This window comes from Vipera berus, assembly GCF_964194415.1.
Source record: "Vipera berus genome assembly, chromosome: 16".
Lineage (NCBI taxonomy): Eukaryota > Metazoa > Chordata > Lepidosauria > Squamata > Viperidae > Vipera > Vipera berus.
The window spans coordinates 9,380,481-9,398,906 of record NC_138219.1 but is presented as its reverse complement, the minus strand read 5'-3'; the positions used below and the strand labels follow the sequence as shown (position 1 = coordinate 9,398,906).

Here is an 18,426-nt window from a genome sequence, read left to right as displayed (position 1 = left end):
GTTGGGATGCTTCAGACGGTCGTAAGGTTTGACTTATTTTTTCCCCCAGTGCTGCTGAAGTTTTGAAAGGTTGCTAAATGGTTTTTAAGTGGAGAGCTTCCCTGTAATTTTCTGGCTGACTTTTCGGGGACTTTGGAGGACCCTGCAAAACGAGGCTGTCACTAAACGAGGACTTCCTCTAATTATTCAGGTTTATCCTAGCCGCCAACTCCGATGGAGATGCGACAGGAGGGAGATTTTACACACACGCAGCGGTACAAGCCTAGCCCGTCGCAATTTCGAACCTTCCCTGGAGATAAATATTTACATTCCTCCCAGAAATGAAGACGGGAGGGGGGTGCTTAAAGGGACCCTCGGAAAAACCGCAGCTGAAGAAATTCCCCTTTCGATGGCCGGTGGAAACAGGAGCTGACCCGGCTCCACTTTTTCAGAAGCAGGTTTGCGAGGAAACAAGCCAGTTTAAGAAAGAGCCTCAAGTCCAGCGACGGGGGGAAGAAACCCGAGAGCTGGGTTCAAGTTTTAAGCAGCCGCTCGCTTGGCCAAGGACCCACCTGGCAGCTGGTCAGTGGCTCAATACGGCCGGTTGGCGTCTTTGGGGCGTTTTAACTGCACCTTCAACCGTTTCATCCCAATCTGGAAGCCGTTCATGGCTTGGATGGCGGCTTGCGCGCTGGCGGGATTGTCGAAACTTACGAATCCTGCGGTAGGGAGAGGGAAGGAAGGAAGGAAGGAAGAAGAGCCAGGGGCCCGCTGAGACCCCACGACAGAGGAGAGCAGGGGCCCCACGCGGATCTCCCAAAACCGGGCAGGAGGAGTCTGAAAGAAGTGGAATTTGGAGAAGATCCGGCTTCCAAAGCAGCATTTCTCAACCCCACTTGGAAGACAAAGTTGGAGGGGGACCTTGGAGGTCTTCTAGTCCACCCCCCCATCCTGCTCAAACTCCCGGAATCTCCCAACCAGCACAGCCCTTGCTAAGAGTTCTGGGCCTAACTTCCACCAAGCACTCTCAAGTTGAGGAGGTCCACTTGGGGGCTGTCCTTTGGGCCGTGGGAGGAAAGATGGCCGAGACCCCCGGTGGAGACCTGTGCATCCATACCGAAGCATTTACTCTGATTGGTCGCTCGGTCGACAAAAACTTTGGCCGAAATGACGTTCCCGAAGGGGAGGAACATCTGTAAGATCTCTGAGTCGGTGAACTCCTGCGGCAAGTGATAAATGAAGATGTTGCACCCTTCAGGACCTGTCAAAGAATAAGAAAAAAAATGTTAAATCTAACTCAGCCGACCCTCTTTGCAAAAATCCAGATCTCCACCAGGGGGGGCAGCAAAACCTCCCCTTTGGGCGCCCACTGGTGGCTTCCCAAGGATATTGCAGCCCCAACATGATCACCCTGCTTCTCTTTTTGGTTGCCGCTGGCATTTTTGCAGCTGGGATGACCCTGGGCTTGATCTGGGGTGGGGGTGGGGGGCTCTCGGGACCCCAACCTTACCTTCTCTCTGCTGTGGGGGAGCCTGCTGGGTTATGATGGCCGGCTGCTGGGGAAAGGCAGTGCTGACCAGTCCGTAGGCTGTAGGGTAGGCAGCTGTGGGAGGAAGGATTAGTGAGGCTCAGCTTTCGAAGGGGAAGGTGTCTCCAGAAGCAAGCTCTCTCTCTCTCTGTGTGTGTGTGTGTGTGTGTTTGTATACCTGTCCTTACCTGTGTAATGTTGCATCCCGGCGTAGGCCTGTTGCAAGGGATCGACGGGCGCAGCTGAGCTCTGTGCTGTGGCATTGGGGGTGGGGGTGGGCAGATGGGAAAACACCACACACTTGTGAGAGTTGCAGGGGTTTCAACAAGGGCCAAGCATCCCCCTTCCCTCCTCCCCCCCCCAACAAGGAGGATCGTCCAGGTGCCTGTGGCGAGGCCACCACAAGCTCCACCTCTCTCTAAGCCCCACTTCCGAGCGGCAGAGGTAGACTGCCCTTGCACAGGGAGGCTCGAAGCTCAACAGGCATGGCTTACGTTGAAGACATGCCTTTTGTTCTAAAATTGGCAACGAAACGGCTTTAAAAAAGGACTCTTGAGCTTCCAAGGTCCTGAACTCGCTGGTTTAATCCTGGCTGAAAGAGACCCTCCCCTTCAATCCAGGGTTGAACAGGGTTAAGTGGGTTTAATCCGGGGTTTCTGAACTTCAGCCGCTTGGACTTCAACTCCCAGAATTCTGCAGCGGGCATGCAATTCACACACGGACTTCTGGGAGTTGAAGTCAAAGCATGCCGGCTGAGGAATTCTGGGAGTTGAAATCCACACGTCTCAGTGCATGCTCGCTGGGGAATTCTGGGACTTGTAGTCCGTGCATCTTAAAACATACTGGCTGGGGACTTGACGTCCACCCATCTTAAAACTCTTGGAGTTGGAGAAACCCTCTTCCCATCCCACCCCCAAATTACAGCAAATGCTCTTCTTTTTCTCTTTCTGCCTGGGGAAAAGGCTCGAACGAGGCTCTGGGTTCGAGTTCTACGCATGACCCCATCCAACCCTGCGCTGAGTCCACACGGGTGGAAGAAAACCCTAACTTGGATACGCCAGGAAGCGAGAGAGTAAAAGGTGGGAATGTGTGTGTGTGTTGGGGGTGGGAAGTACCTGGAAAGGGGTGGACGCCGTTGGTGTACAGCCCCTCGGAGGCCGCTTGGCCCGTGCTCTGCGTGGCCACGGGGCTGTAGCCGTTGACGCTGAGGGTGGCCGGGATGGCAGAGACCGGGGTGGCTGCGATGGTGGGTGGCGTGCTGCTTCCTGCGGGATGGAGGCAGACCCAGTCGACAGCTGCAGGGGGCTCTCTCTCCCGCAGCCCCCGACCCTGACCCAGCTCTGGGGCAGCAATGCCTGCCGCCCATTCCGACGTGCGGAATGCCCCTTTGCTGCACTCAATGCAAACTTCAAGACCCCCCAGCCCCCCCCCACTACTTCCCCGGGAGGCTTGGGGTCCATCTGCCCCTCCCCAGAGGCAGCAAGTCCAGGGGGTTGGGATGGAGCCCCCTCCCCAGGAAGAAAGGGCCGGGCCGGGCGGAGTCTCTGCAAGTCCCTCACCTGAGGAAGGGGTGATGGGGGTGGCGATGAGGCCGTTCGGGGCGAGGGTGGCCATCTGCTGCATCTGCACGGCTGCCATGGGGTTGAGGTAGGCAGAGTGGGCGGCGACCAGGGCGGCCTGCTGGTGCATGAGCTGCGGGGGGGGGGGGAGGCAAGAGAGCCCTGAAGCCTCGAAGACCCCCCTCTCCTCCCTCTCCCTCTCCTCCCCTCTTCCCGGAGCTGCGCGGAACTCAAGCCCCCTTGCCTTTCCTGCCCGCCCCGGGCTCCTGGAGGGGGGGGGAGCAGGAGGACCCCAGCCCACTTACGGCCTGAGTGTAGGCGCTGTACGCCCCGAACTGCAGCGCGATGGGGCTGAACATGCCCAGTTGGTTGGCCACCTGCTGCATCCGCCTGAGCCCCCGCTCCTTCTCCGTGTCCGCAAACTTCACCACCAGGCTGGAAGAGGCGCCCTGCGGGGAGGGGTGGGGGGGGTGGGGGGGGTGGAGGAAGTTGGGAAGCGGCCGGCTCTGGAAAGTGGGGAGCCTTCCTTCCTTCCTTCCCTTTTTCCATCTGTTTATTCCTCACCCTCCCCTTCTCCTTCCTTCCTTCCTTCCTTCCTTCCTTCCTTCCTTCCTTCCTTCCTTCCTTCCCTTTTTCCATCTGTTTATTCCTCCCCCTCCCCTTCTCCTTCCTCCCTCCCTCCCCTCGATTTGGGACCCGGGAACTTTTCACTGCACGGTGTGGAGAGGTTGCAATGGCGCGACCTGGCCACCGGAGGGCAGCAGACTCCACAGGAAAAAAATTCTCTTTTTTTTTCTCTCTCTCTCACTCTCCAGCCTGCAGCGTTTCTAATTATTATTAATTCCAGACGGACCCAAAGCATCTCTGAAGCCGCTAACGGGGGTGGGGTGGGGTGAGGGGGGCTCCACTCACCGGCAACGTGCGGCTCCCGTGCAACGTACTGATGGCCGCCTGGGCTTCTGCGTGCATCTGGAACTTCACAAAGGCGCAGCCTGACGGAGAAGGAAGGAAGGAAGGAAGGAAGGAAGGAAGGAAGGAAGGAAGGAAGGAAGGAAGGAAGGAAGGAAGGAAGGAAGGAGAGGAGGAGGAAAAGGGGGGGTCAGAAAAGGAGCGAGCAGGTTTTGCAAAAACAGACCGAAAGCGAAGGCTCTCCTCGGGCTCTTGCACCTGCGGCTTTGCAACTTTGGCAGCACGCCTGGAAGGAACTCGGGGAGCTGAAGCCCACCCATCTTCAAAAATTACCAAGGGTCGTAAACCTTCCCTGACCTTCCTGGGGCTGAGCAAGCGGGCACCGCCCATGCCAGCTCACCTTTGCTGGTGCCATCTGGGCCCCGGAGTACCGTGCATTCATCAATAGTCCCGAAAGGCTCAAACATTTTCCGCACGTCTTCGTCGGTCTGCTGTTTGCCCAGCATCCCCACAAACAGCTTCCTGTCTTCTGGAAGACACAAAGAAGCAGGAAGTAGGGCTCCCCCCCCCTAAAAAAAGGAAGAAGCGCTCCCTCACAACTGACCAGCCCCTCTAGTCCTTAGCAGAGCCACAGACCAACATCCCAGTTGATAACTTTGGGGGTGCGAATGCTAAATAAATAAATAAAAGAATCCAGATTTTGCTCGGTGCTCTGGAAGCTTAGTTGTTTGGATAATTGCAGAAATCAAAGATTAAAATCTACAGGAAAATGCAGGATCTGCAAGCCGTAATCACAGCGTTGGGCCTGTACACACACACACACACACACACACACACACACACACACACAAGGAAAGCATATACCTCCCCTACTTTCGCTGTCTGCAGGTTTCACCTGGATTGGCCGGTTCATCTGGAAGAAAAAAAAATGAATTTTGAGGCCAGAACAGTCAAGTTTGGTTTGCAAATGGTTCATTGGGAATATGCCTCAAAGCAACCATTAGGGAGCTGACCTGAACGATTTTGTCTCATTCTTTTTCCCCCCTTGCTTTTGTTACAGCTGTTTTCCCTCTAGTTTCATTGTTAGAAGCGAAAACAGAGCGAAAAGTCTGCAGATGTTACAAAAATCACCCCAAATCGGCCCTTTTTAGAAAGCTCTGAACAGCCTCTTCAAACTTTCCAAAATTTCCAAAACCAGCTGTGCATCTTTGCCACCCAAAACTATTGTTTTATTTATTTTATTTTTATTTTTATTCCATTTATATCCCGCCCTTCTCCGAAGACTCAGGGCGGCTTACAAGCTTAGCAGTATTGTTAATCCATTTCTCCCCCCCCCACCCCAATTTAGGCTTTTATTACACAGCAAGCTGGATCTATTTAATAAATAACTAAATAAAAACTCAAAGGCAACAAGGCTTCGGCCTGGAGAAAATTGTGTTCTGCTGTAGAAGACCGAAAGGAAGAAAAAAATGGATGGTGGGGGGGGGGGGCAGGTGAATGGCCCACTGCATAGTAATTTAAATTTAAATTGATCACTGTAATAATAATTTAGTCGTCTTAAAAAATACAGTATAGTAATTTTTTAAAAATACAGATATAAAGGCGCTCTTTATTTTTTATTTTTTATTAGTTTACTTTATCCCAACCAATCCTGGAAATTTGTGGGTCCCTCTTGAGTTTTTTTTTGTGGGGGGTGGAACCACATTTGCAAAAGTCCCCGTCCAAACTCGGAAGGAGGCATTCAGCTCTGTTGCCAGATGTGCAAAATCTTCCCAGCCGCCTCCTTCATCCTGGAAAGGATGCCCAAATCTCCCTCCTGCCTATCACAGCGCAAGAGGCAGGGATGGTGATGGGGTTGCCATGGCGCCCGAGGCCTGTATCTTTCCCTGCCTCCAGTTGCCTAGTTATGTCCTGTTGCCACAGTAACCAGAGCAGCTAAGAGGACCAGTTTGGCTTTTGCTTTCCTCTCTGGCTATCATTATCATGATGGTGATTATTCTTCCAGACAAGTAGCAAGCTTATTTAATTGTTTTAAAAAACAAACAGGCCTTGCTCTTTCTTTCCGCTTGCAGATTTGATGGTGGCTGTAAAACCTCGCCCAGTGCAAAGGATAGAAAAGAGTCCTCGCTCTCTTTAATAGAATTTGCTTTAATCTGTTGTAATATAGTATCTACTTTTACATAATTCATATATTATAATATTATAATCATAAACACGAAGGCAGGGCCAGGGAAAACCTCAAGAAAAGCTTGCTTTTTTTTTAAAGTACAGAGCCATGTTTGAGTTGATTTATTCTGATTTGTTTTCCGTGCAACAACAACAACAACAAAAAAACCAGGGTCTGAATTTGCAAAGGGAAGAAAACGGAGGACAGAGAACCCGGAGGAAAATCTGAGTTTATTTCCTTTTATTTCCCAAACTGAGTTCAGAAGAAGGTACATGCAGCTTTAAAAAACAACAACCAAATAATGTTTTTTAAAAGAGCATTGCAATCTTGCCAGTGCATTGATACAAAATTGAAAATAAAATGAGGGAAAAAGCAGGGATCATCCTTGCCAAAAACAACATCTCTGATCTATTAAGTCACAACTCCACCCCTCCAGGGATAGATAGATAATAGATAGATAGATAGATAGATAGATAGATAGATAGATAGATAGATAGATAGATAGATAGATAGATGATAGATAGATAGATAATAGATAGATAGATAGATAGATAGATAGATAGATAGATAGAAAATCGAAAAGCAGAAAAAATACATAAAGCCTTAACTTTGGAAAAGCTGTTTGCTAAGAGAAAATAAAATATTGAGTTTTTTTAAAAAAGAAAAGTTTGGACGGGTGGGGGTGCCTTGAAAGAGCAGCCAGGAAGCAGATGCCCAGTCTCTATGGCAACTGGAGCAAATACACCATGGCAACTACCCACTCATCTCTCCTTTATCCCTTCCGGTTGCTATGGGAACCATGCTGACATCATCACTTATCTCTATAAACAATGACCAGGAGCGTTTAGCAAAGAGGAGGGCAGATTTGTGGGGGGGGGGAGGAGAGAAAAGAAACGGTGTGCTCTTTGGGGGCTGCGGGGGGGGGGGGCTGTTTGGCAAAGCAGCCCGAAGCAGATTTAAAAATAATTTTTAAAAAGAATCTCCTCTCGAAAAAGCCTATCGGCTCCCCCACCTCGCCTTTTATCTCTCCAAGGCCTTTTCCTCGGAATGTATTTATTTTTAAATCTCTGCACAGTTTAAATCAGGGCAGGCCCTGGAGATTTTAACTGGGGAGGCGGTTTGTAAATCTTTTCTCCAAAGGGGATTTTTTAAAAAAAAAGAAATAACATAGAGGAAGATTAAAGAGAAGAAGAAAGACGATATGAGAAGTGGAGAAAGAAGTATAAAGGGGGAAAAAAGGAGAAATAAAGGACTTCTGATGTTCTTTACGGCTTGTTCTCTCTTATTAAAATGAACAGCATAATTCCCTTCTGCCATAGGTAAACCATTTTAATCAGCAATTCTGAAATCATTTCCTTCTTCCCTCCCTTTTTCCCTTCCTTCCTTCCTTCCTTTCACTCCTTCCCTTTTTCTTTCCTTCCTTCCTTCCTTCCTTCCTTCCTTCCTTCCTTCCTTCCTTCCTTCCTTCCTTCCTTTTTTTTCTTTTCCTCCTTTCCTTCCCCCTTCCTTCCTTCCTTCCTTCCTTCCTCTTTCTTTTTCTTTCTTTCTTTCTTTCTTTCTTTCTTTCTTTCTTTCTTTCTTTCTTTCTTTCTTTCTTTCTTTCCTTCCTTCCTTCCTTCCTTCCTTCCTTCCTTCCTTCCTTCCTTCCTCTTTCTTTCTTTCTTTCTTTCTTTCTTTCTTTCTTTCTTTCTTTCTTTCTTTCTTTTTCTTTCTTTCTTTCTTTCTTTCCTTCTTTCCTTCCTTCCTGCCCCTCCCTTCCTTCCTTTTGCAAAGCAAAACAATCAAGTTCCTAGTCCCTAAGTGTCATCCTCTGGCTTTGAGGTTGGCTGAAAGCCTGCAACATGACCTCCAGCAAAGCCAGAGTGGAGGCCCCCCCCTCCCCCTGCCCTCTTTTTCTCTCCATCTTAATTTCAGTTTGGCCCAGGTAAAACCCTCCTTACGTTTAGGATCCAGGAAACGGGGCCCAGAGGTGGCTGACAAACAGGACCAGCGGCCAGGCTGGGCTGGGCTGGGCTGGGCTGGGCTGGGCTGGGCTGGGCTGGGCAATGCTGCCGGCCCCTTCCCCACCCCAGGACATCCTGCCTCCCCCCCCCAGGTGGGGAGAGAGGAGGAGGATGGCGTGGGTGCGAAAGACGGCACAGGGCCAGGCCAGGTTCTGCCCTTGGAGCATCGCAGGCCTGGCCAGGTGTGTTTGCTGTCTCCAAAGAGCCTGGAATGGTCTCCAGACCACCAAGGAAAATAGAAACCGGGGTTAGAGAGGGATTAGACAGGGATTAGTGACATCACGAACGTGGTTTAACAGCTTCCCTCTGCCATCTGGAGCGAGGGAACCTCGGGTGCCTTGGCAAAGAGGGAGGAGATGGGGAGGGGGGCCTTGGTTCCCCACCCCCGGATGCTTTTGGGGGCGGCAGAAAGCCAGTGGGGGAGTGTTGCCACCACGGTCTACAGATTTCCTACTTTCGCAGGGCAGAAATACCCTTTATTTCGCCTCCCCCCTCCCCAAAAATGGAAAGAAAACTTGACTTTTTAAAAAACAAACAAACCATTTTTTAAAAAAACAAACAAACAAAGAGATGCAAGGAAAATAGCTTTGGGGCCTGTTTTGCGATTGATTTATTCATGAAATTTATCTGCCCTCCCCCCCTCCCCCTATCTTGTATCCGACAACATTTGCGTTGCTCACAACAGAGTGCAAAAAACTCATTTAGTGACAGGCAAAAAAAATCTGCAGGCGGAGCATCAGAGACTCCTTTGCCGCCGCCGCCATTTTGACTTTTTTGACTGTACTGGCCAAGAAGCCAGCAACGGAGAACTTGAAAAATGAATCTTTTCCAACTGGGATTTCCCCCCCACTGCCTTCGCACCCACCCCCTCAGTACCAAGGACAGCTCCCCATCTCATACCTCTGCGCCTGCTCTGATGCCTCTTAGCGTTGACTTTGGGATAACAAATGGTAGACTTCTCCTGCATGTGGGGGCTCTACTGCAGACACCTCCCCCCTCCCCCCAAAAGGAGGCATTGAATAATCCCTTTGGGGATCCATTTTATTAGAGGAGCCCCCCCACAATCCTGCAGCACTAAGGACTGGAATGTTTTCCTGCATCGCCTTGAGCCCGGATGGCGTCTTCTCCTCCTTGTCCCCTGCCTGGGGTGGGGGGGGGGAGGAATGGGGAAGGGGCTGGAGATCAGAAGGTCTGGATGCCCCCTTCCCTAATCCAGCTTTGCCTGCCCCCCCTTACCCGGGCAGCCCTGTTGGCTCGGCCTGCCCAAGCCTAATCTGGAGATAATCCACCAAATTCCAGATCTCCTGACGAAGGAGGGGGGGGGCCGTGGCGAAGGAGGGGAGGCAGGTGCAGTTTTGAACCCATGGTTCATGGCGCATCTGGTTCCATGAGTGGAAGGGTCCTTGGAGGTCTTCTAGTCCAGCCCCCTGCTCAGGCAGGAGACCCTATACCATTTCAGGCAAATGGCTGTCCAATCTCCTCTTAAAAACCTCCAGTGATGGAGCAGCCACAGCTTCTGGAGGCAAGCAGTTCCACTGGTTAATTGTTCTAACTGTCAGGAAATGGAGGAGGAGGAGGAGGAGGAGGAGGAAGAGGAAGAGGGGAGAGATCAAGAAACAGCAGGGATAAAACAGCATTGCAGAGTTACAATGGAGCCCCGTGTGTAGGAGCAGTCTACCTCCAGATGCTGGGGAGAGAAATAGGAGAAGATGCTGGACTTGTGCAGCCCAATTTTTGAGACCCATTGGGGTGGGCGTTGGTGTGCGTGCGGCTTTTCCAAGATGCCCCTTTTTTTCTAATTTTCTGAACTTGAGCTCTAATTTTCCAATTTTCCTTTTGCAGCCAGCCTCTTCCCCGCCCCCCCCGCCCCCCCGGGCTTTGGCAGGAGGCCGTGCCAGGGAGCAAGGTGAGCACTCCTAGCTGTGCGACAGCTGGCCAAACACCTGCTCCCTGTCGCGGCCCCTCCCTGGGCAAATAGCTGGCAGGGAAGCCGAGCGAGCAGGCGGGGGGGGGGCTCAGCCAGGAGGGCAGGTGGGCTGGGGGAGACATGGAGTGGCGCCTTCCTGACTATGGGAAAGAATAAGAAAAGGAAAAGGAAAAAGGAAAGAAAAAAGGAAAGAAAGGGAGGGAGGCAAGGAAAGAAAGAAAGAAAGGAAGGAGGGAGGGAGAAAAGGAGGGAGGGAGGGAAGGAGCGAGGGAGGGAAGGATGAAGCAAGCAAACGAGGGAGGGAGGGAAAGAAAGAAAAAGAAAGGAGGGTGGGAGGGAGGGAAGGAGCAAGCAAGGAGGAAGGAGGGAAGGAAGGAGGGAAGGAAGGAAGAAAGGAAGGAAGAAAGAAAGAAAGAAAGAAAGAAAGAAAGAAAGAAAGAAAGAAAGAAAGAAAGAAAGAAAGAAAGAAAGAAAGAAAGAAAGAAAAGCTTCCTTGGCCAAAGAAGTGTCTGAGCAACCCACCGTCCCATCCCCAAATAATAGAAATAAACTCTCTGCTCCACCCGGCAGGGTCAAACTCTTCCTGGGACAATCAGGGGCCGTTTCCCCTGCATCTCTTGCAAGGATTAAACCTGGTTTGGCTCGTTCACAAGCCGACAGGGTTGTCTCCTGGCCTCTTCCTGCTGCCCTCCCTTCCGGGGTCTTCGGGGTCTTCGGTTTCACTGAGAGGGCCGAGGCTGATCCGATTCCGTAATCCTATTTACCACCAGTCCTTTCTCCCCAGCTCTTATCCCTCGACTGCAGCGTAGCAAGCAAGGCTAAGTCAAGAGTTAATGCCCTGGACAAGAAAGCCAATCTGCTTAGGCCTGAGAAAGATTCCTCAACCCCCAACCCCCCCATTCTCCTTGCAGGCTTTGCTCGATGTGCAGCGCTGAGGTCTAGAAACATGACTACTTCTTTTAAATGAAAAAAAAGCCCAAGGCTCTCCAAATGCTCTATTCTGCCCTTGGGGGGGGGGGTATGTGTGTGCCCTATTTGTTGCAGATAAGCTGCTAATAACAACAACCACAGGGTGACTTTCTAGCTATGTAAAAACTTTTTTTAAAAAAAACCCCTGTCATCTTGTAAAAAAAAGAAAACACACCACCAGGACAGGCAGACGGACTCCCAGCAGCGGGCACCGTCCTGGGACTTACCCCTGGCAGCGTCTTCTGCTCATGCAGCGCGCTTTGGGCCTTGAGGGCGGATTCCCGGGCACAGTACGTCAGGAAGGCACATCCTGGAGGAGAAAAAAAGAAACACTGATTCAAACCCGGTTTATCCAAGATAGCCATCCCGGTGCCATTTTGCTGCCAAATCTGTAATCCAGCCTGAAACTGGTTTCACAGCCCTTTCCTTTGAAGCTCTAAATGAGAGAAGCAAGCTGGAATTAAGGAGAAACTTCCTGACAGTGGCAATCAACCAGTGGAACAGCCTGCCACCAGAAATCGCTGGAGGTTTTCAAAGAGAGACCGGACAATCACCCGTCTGAGATGGTATAGGTCCTCCTGCTTGAGCAGGGGGCTGGACTAGAAGACCTCCAGGGTCCCTTCCAGCTCTATTCTATTCTAAATCCCCACAGGAAAGACCCCCAAACTGGCAGAAAACAGAAGCCACCAACTCGAAATCCAAAGAACTCGGTGTTCAGAGGCAGTCTACCTTAACCTATCGGCTCTGGGATAGCCTCGACAGCGGGTGACTGCCCCCAGCTGTGCTCCAGGCTAACATCTGGCCAGCTCAGGCAGGATGGCAGATGACATACAGAGGAGTTTTCAACTTTATATGGCATCAAATTATAATCATCTTTCCTCTGGATATTTATTCCCTGTGTTTTCCATCCTCTTTAAACACGTGCCATGCCTTGGGGATTCGGAGATCACTAAATCTGGGGGTGGGGTGGGGTGGAAAAAGAGATATTTTACGCTGGAAACAACCAGGTTTAGAAAGCTGGCTTGTTAATCTACAGGTGAACTGTTTTATACACACCAAATGCTTTTTTTCCTTCCAGCTTCGTGGAGCTTAAGCCCTGATTCGAAACAGAATGTTTTTAATGACTTTTCCAGATGTATTTATTTTGATTTTTTTTTTAAAAAAAGGAACCGAAGGGATTCGGGCTGAAGGGTGGGACTGCCGAAAGCTGATTTGAGACTGTTTGTCCCTGATGCTTCTTGCAGACATTTCATGACCCAACAAGCTAACATCATCAGGCTTCTGCAACCCAGACGGGTTCCAATAACTTGAAAGCTGCCCTGAATTTAAAAATTGGCCTGGCTGCCCCCCTGCCCCCACGGTTTGCCATAGGCCGGGGGACCCAGCACCATCGCTATGACCGTTGCCATCCAGAACAGAATATTGCACGGATAGTTCTCCGATGTTCCCAACCAGGCAGCATGGCTTCTTTCGCTTGGCTCCAGAGGCGAAATCGAGCTGGGTTTAAGGACTGAATTTGCTGCTCGTTCGGGGTGAAGTGGGACTACAAAGCCCATCAGCTTTGGTTCTGGCTTCCTCTCCCTCCAGCTCTGGGCCCGGTTTAAAAGAAAGGGAAGTTTTTCAAGGTGATGCCCTCCCATCCCAGCTTCTCCCTTTCTCTGCCCATCTTTAATTTTAATTCCCCTACCCCCCCCCCCAACATTTTCATCAGCAAAATATGCTCCATTTCTTCCCTGGCTTCGGCGCAGGGCCTATATTTAGCCTCTGCCTGTCACAACGGGGCAACGAAGTGGAAACGCTAAGCCTGCCACGCTCCAGCAGCTCGGCCTGATGGTGCCACGTCAGCCCAGCCCTGCCAGCCGCCAGCGGGAGCTTTCTGTGGGGGGGGGAGTTTGTAGGGGGGGGCTAAAAGGAGGGGGGAAAAGGCTACGGGGCAAAAAAATCGAGCCCTTCCCCTCTGCCCGTCCTTCTGATTCTCTTTCTCCAAATAAATGGAGGAGGAAGCAGGGAGAAAAGGGGGGGGAAGGAAGAAGGAAAGAAAGGAGGAAGGGGGAGGAAAGAAGGAAGAGGAAGAAGGAAAGAAGGAAGGAGGAAGGAAATAAAAAAGGAAAAAGGAAGAAAGGAGGAGGAGGAGAAGAGGAGGAGATGGAGAATTGTTTTGTTGTTTGTTGTTGTGATGATGATGATGATGATGATGATGATGATGATGATGATGATGATGGGGCTTCTATGGGCTTCCTCGTAGGTGACTCTCTTTTGGTGCTTGGGACCATCTCAGCCCCCAAATTCAAGGGGGGGGGCAAAATTATTCCCCGTCTCGGTTAAACCTCACCTGCAGAACAGGAAAGGAGTCAGGAAAGTCTCTGATTATTTCCCCGCATCCTCCTTCAACCTGTTTTGTAAAAGTCCAGCGTCGTCCAAAAGCCTTCAGGGAGCCAAAAGCCAATTTTTAATCCACCCCAAAGCCGAATCCTGTTTTTTTGGCTTTTTTTTTTTTTTGCAGGATTGTCACACACTGCCCAAAGTCGCTTTCCACGAGACGGGCAGCCCTATACATTTATTTTAATAAATACAAATCCATCTCAGCCCTCCATTTTGCCTCTTAACCGGCTGTTTTCCAAAAGACAAATCCTAAACCCACCCACCCCTTTTTTTTGCTCTGGGTCAGTTCCCTTTGGGCCCCGATCCTTCCCAATTTTCTGGGAAAAATAAGTCCGCTTCTTCCTTTTAATTTAATTTAAAATTCCCCTGTTGATATGCTCAAATTTTTTCGCTTTGCTTCCTCTCTTCCTTAAAAAATTTTTTTGTTGCATTCTACGTTTTGACAAACCTTATCTTGCTGGTTCAAACAAGCCAAAAGAGAAAACATACGTAAAATATCTTGAACGGGCCTGGGGGCAAATCCCACCGATTTGAGTTCCTTCTAAGTTAGGAAAGATTCAGAGAGTTTTGCTTGGATCTGCTAACTACACCTTTGCTAAACCTGCAGGTTGCAATCCATTGCCTTCATTTTAAACCTCTTTTTGACCCCAAACAAGGTACGCTTACGTCCATCATCCTCAGCCAGGTTGCAGCTGCAGAATAAGGGACCTGGCCTTATCATTGGCAAGGGAGGACCATTGGGTGGGGTAGAGAATAATAACCCAGTCAAAGCACATAAATGTAATAAAGAAATAAAATCCAGGCCACCACTGGGGAGATAAAAGACACCCCCCCAACTTCCCAACCCTTGCCAGCAAAGAATTGTTTTCAAACCTTGCAAAAGCCAATTGATTTGATCAGGGCTTTGCCAAATTCAGAATAACTGTCCAGTGACGGCACCCCAAATTCTCCTACCAAGCCGTCACTCGGTCGAAGGGGCTAAAGCAAGAATTTTTTTTCTGCCCTTCTGCCTGAATTAAAAATGCCTTCCTCCCCGCCCCAGTCCATATCAGCCCAGCCTGATATACAAACTGGCCTCAGTTTTAAAGTTGGACTTTGCCTTTTGCAAAAGTCCCCTCCACTTTTTCTCTTGGCCCCTAAACCTGGCAGATTTTTGCCCCTCAGCGATCCGAACCAGCCCATTTTGGGGCGAGGATAGGTTTTTATCCCGGTTGGCTGCAATGATGAAGAGTCAAACCGCATTGGCAAGCCTCCTGTGCCAGGTCTAAAAGGCCTGGCACGTGCTCCAAACTGGCAGCCAGAGGGAGGGTGACAAGGCGCAGGGCGTCTCTAGCTTTGAACGTGGAAGGCGAGGATGCTCAAAACAAACCCTAATTAAATGCTGGCTTGGAAACCCGGTTGTCAAAAATTAAAGAGAGCCTCTAGGTTTGAAAGTGGAAAAAAAACCCGACCAAATATTGGCAGAAAAAAGAGATTTTGTGCCACTTTGCATGGGGAAAAAAAAATCTTGGGTGCCATGCCCCCTCCGCCTCCAGGAAAAACCTTTGATCTTTTTAAATTTATTTTTAAAATTAAATATCTGTATAATTGGAGAAAAACAGCTGCCTCCCCACCCATTCCCTGGCAATGTCACTTTATCACCCCAACTCAGTCAGTGGAAGCAACCCAAATCTGGGTCTGTGTATGTAAGTTGCTAACTTAGGAGCAGAGGCAAGGAGCCAATTCCCTTGAGGACTAGTAACCTGCCATGATGAATTTGCCCTGGAAAACTTGTGCCTATGGGGAAAGTTGATCCTTCCTATTCTCAGCTCTTAATCCTGAGCCACTGATGGTTTTTTTAATAGATCAAAACATTCTCAGATTTGAAATAGGGTCTCTTCTTTGGTTGGCTGCTAATGTTGATCAGAAATTTATCTGAGGAAATTAAATTATTATTTTTTTCTCCCAGGAGCATTTTACACCAGTAGTAACTGGACACCGCTCGCTGGGTGTGAAATTTCAAATCTTTGTTTACTTATTTCCTCTTGCAAAAATTCTTGCAATCCTAAAAAGGTCCAGATTGATTTCCATCCCACCAAGTTTTTCAGTGGCATCTCTGCAGTTTGGCTTTGCCCTTAAATAATATCTTTCGCCGCTTAGAACTGGATCAAACTGCTGTTCTGAATCAAAAAGGCATCCAAAAACGGTCGGTCTGTTTGCATTTTTTTTTTAAAAAATGGGGGAAAAATAGAATTCAGATGCTAAAAAAAACATATGAAGTTTGTTAGATCCTGTCCAAGCCCTGATGAGAGATCACTGTCACTCTGGTCCTTCACAGCAGGCAAATATGTAACCGATCCCTGCAAAATAAACTAAGGTTCTAGTCCTCAGTGATTCTTGGGGAAAAAAAAAACAACGCCACAAGCCAGCCGATTGAAACTTGAACCTACATAACGTTCTTGTTCTGCAGCAGTTTTAAGAGAAATATCTTTTTTTTTCCAACTCAAGTTTGGAGACAGGAGGTGCTAATTATGGAAGAGCTGTGCTGTTTTCCTGGATTTTAAAGCGAGAATTGACTCAGCAAAGGCTGCTTCTCTCCCCCCCCCATCCCTTCCCAGTTCCTTTCCCGTTGCCAAAAACTCTTCACAGCACGACACAGTGCACACCTGCCAGACTGCTTCATCCATCGTAGTTGGGATCGGCCAACCTAGGTGAAAACAAATCCTTCCCCCTCGCTGCCTTTCCTTGGCTGGATCACCAAAAGTGTGTGTGTGGGGGGGGGGGGGAAGGGTTGGGGATTTAACCCAGATTAAGGGGGACCCAGACTTGGGGATTTATCCTGACGTGTGTGTGTGTGTGTGTTTTTCCCCCTTTCAGCCTCTTTTAACGTTCCTTTAGCACAGTGGCTTTAATTAGATTTTATTCTTAGCTGACTTGCCTCTGGGGAATTGCGTCTTTCCCTCCTTTTAAATGTTTACAAACCAATGCAGATGGTCCTGGTGTTGAAGGGGGGAAAAATCCTCCCCCCCCCTTCCTCTATTTCTTCCTTCCTTCCTCTCCTCTTGTTTCCTTTCCTCCCTCCCCCCTCCCCCCTCTATTTCTTTTCCTCCCTCCCTCCTTCCTATTTCTTCCTTCCTTCTCTCCCTCCCTTCCTTCCTCTATCCTCCCTCCCTTCCTCTCTTCCCTTCCTCTCCTTCCTTCCTTCCTTCCCTCCCCCCCCTCATCCAAATGTCAAAGTTTCGGCCGCTTTCCAATCCCCTTCAGCGCCCACCCACCGTGTCCCCAATAGCCCCCCCCCCCGCCCTCCAGAGAGTCGGGCAAACTCACGTCCCCTTCGGGAGCTCCGTCGGGAAGGCCCGGCCGCTCCTGGCCAGCTCCGGGGGAGCATCTGGAATCGCGGCCAAAGGCCGGCTGGCGAGCGCCTCCTCGCCTTCCCTCCCCGGAGCCAAAAAGCGGAGCCGGAGCTGAGTCAAGCTTGGCGTCTTTCGCCTTGGAAGGAAGCCTCGCTCGGCGGCTCCCCCAGCGCCAAGGCCGGGCCGGGCTAAAAATACCTCGCTTTCCTCTTTGTTCCCTCAAGAGCGCCGGCGGCAGCCTCGCCAGCCCCCCCAAACAGACTCCGACCGCCTCCCGGGGCGCCCGAGCCCCAGACTCCTGGCCGAGACAAGCCTCGGTCTAATCTCTGCTTGTTTTCAGCTCCCACAAACCACAGACCAACCTTGCGCTTTGCAAAAATGCTCCATCCCAGCCACCTTGCGCGGGCGCCGCCAGCCTGCTCGCTCCTCTAGGAACCTTTCTAACACCCCCCCCCGCCGCTCCACCCCACCCCATCCCTGCTTCCGTTGCATCTCCCCCCCCTTCGTGTTTGCACCTTCGCGACTCTTTGCAAGCCCCCCCCCCCAAACCAAACGGGGCCCTCTCAGCTTCTGCCATGGCCTGGAAAGGAGAGGAGGGGGGGGCCTTCCCCCCACTTTCTATTCATGCAAATCTCCCAGCTCAGTCTCCTGCCATCTGCTGTGCCACCTCCCCCCCCTCGCAACCCAACACCCACATCTCCCCTTGCTCGGAAACCCCGCCGAGTTTTGACCGCCTTCCTACCTCAAAAGTCGGTTTACGCGGCCGGCGACCCCTCTTTTAAAAGTCTTTGGAGGGGGGGCGGTCGGTGCCTCTCTCTCCCCCTCCCCAGCCAGCCTGGATTCCCCACCGATCCCTGCCCGCTCCACAACCCCTTCCCAAGACCCCCCCCACCCCCTCACCTTTGTGCATGCCGGTGTATTTATCTTTGATGACCGTCAATTCGTAGATTTTGCCAAACTGTTCGAAAATCGGCCGGAGGTCCTTCTCGTCTAAATTCCGAGGGATCTGTCCGATGAAAAGTTTGATAGCATCCGGTTCCTTCATTGGTCCAAAAGGGCGCAGAACCGGAGCGAGCCTCGAATTCGGAACGCCGAGCCCCAAATCAGAAGCGTTAAAAGAAGCAGCAGCTAAAGGAGAATTACCAGTCTCCGAGGCCAATAAAATGAAAAGGAAATTCGCCCGACTTGGCAGCAGGAGACAAAGAAGATGAAAGGTGGGGACAGTTTCGGATTTGGGGGGGGGGAAGAGGGGGGGACAGGGCTTGGAAGAGCCCTCCGGTCTGGATTTAATTGACTGGCATCTCCTTCCTTCCTTCCTTCCTTCCTTCCTTCCTTCCTTCCTTCCTTCCTTCCTTCCTTCCTTCCTTCCTTCCTTCCTTCCTTCCTTCCTTCCTTCCGCCAAGCCTTCTTCTTCTTCTTCTTCGCAGGAAAATTAGATTCGGTTCAAAAAAATAAAAATAAAAATAAATAAACGGAATCCGATCGAGTTTCTTGCTGGGGTTTTTTTTTTGCCCCCCCCCTTCCCGACGCCGCTTAAACCCGGAGTTGGAGAAAGCTGCCCCCTTTACTCACGAGTTTTCTCCCCGACCCCTCATCCTGACGCTTCGCGGGGGTGGGGGGCGCGGGAAAGGGGGGGGGCTGCAATTGCCCTTAATGAAGTTTTAATCGATC

The 18,426-nt window shown here is 50.5% G+C and overlaps 1 protein-coding gene across 1 annotated transcript in view; it reads right to left on the bottom strand.

Annotated features, from left to right (window-relative positions):
• The window catches only part of CELF3 (CUGBP Elav-like family member 3), a gene marked incomplete at its 5' end in the record, with an annotated part of 22,540 nt that extends 4,740 nt beyond the window's left edge, over positions 1–17,800 (bottom strand). The window contains 12 exons of the mRNA XM_081340684.1: positions 552–698; positions 1,097–1,240; positions 1,490–1,582; positions 1,696–1,761; positions 2,623–2,772; positions 3,067–3,199; positions 3,372–3,515; positions 3,979–4,058; positions 4,376–4,504; positions 4,840–4,888; positions 11,269–11,351; positions 17,656–17,800. Coding sequence (XP_081196810.1) covers positions 571–698; positions 1,097–1,240; positions 1,490–1,582; positions 1,696–1,761; positions 2,623–2,772; positions 3,067–3,199; positions 3,372–3,515; positions 3,979–4,058; positions 4,376–4,504; positions 4,840–4,888; positions 11,269–11,351; positions 17,656–17,800 — 1,344 coding nt within the window. The 3' untranslated portion in view covers positions 552–570. The remainder of the gene's footprint in view (positions 1–551; positions 699–1,096; positions 1,241–1,489; positions 1,583–1,695; positions 1,762–2,622; positions 2,773–3,066; positions 3,200–3,371; positions 3,516–3,978; positions 4,059–4,375; positions 4,505–4,839; positions 4,889–11,268; positions 11,352–17,655) is intronic.
• Between the last annotated feature and the right edge of the window lie 626 nt (positions 17,801–18,426).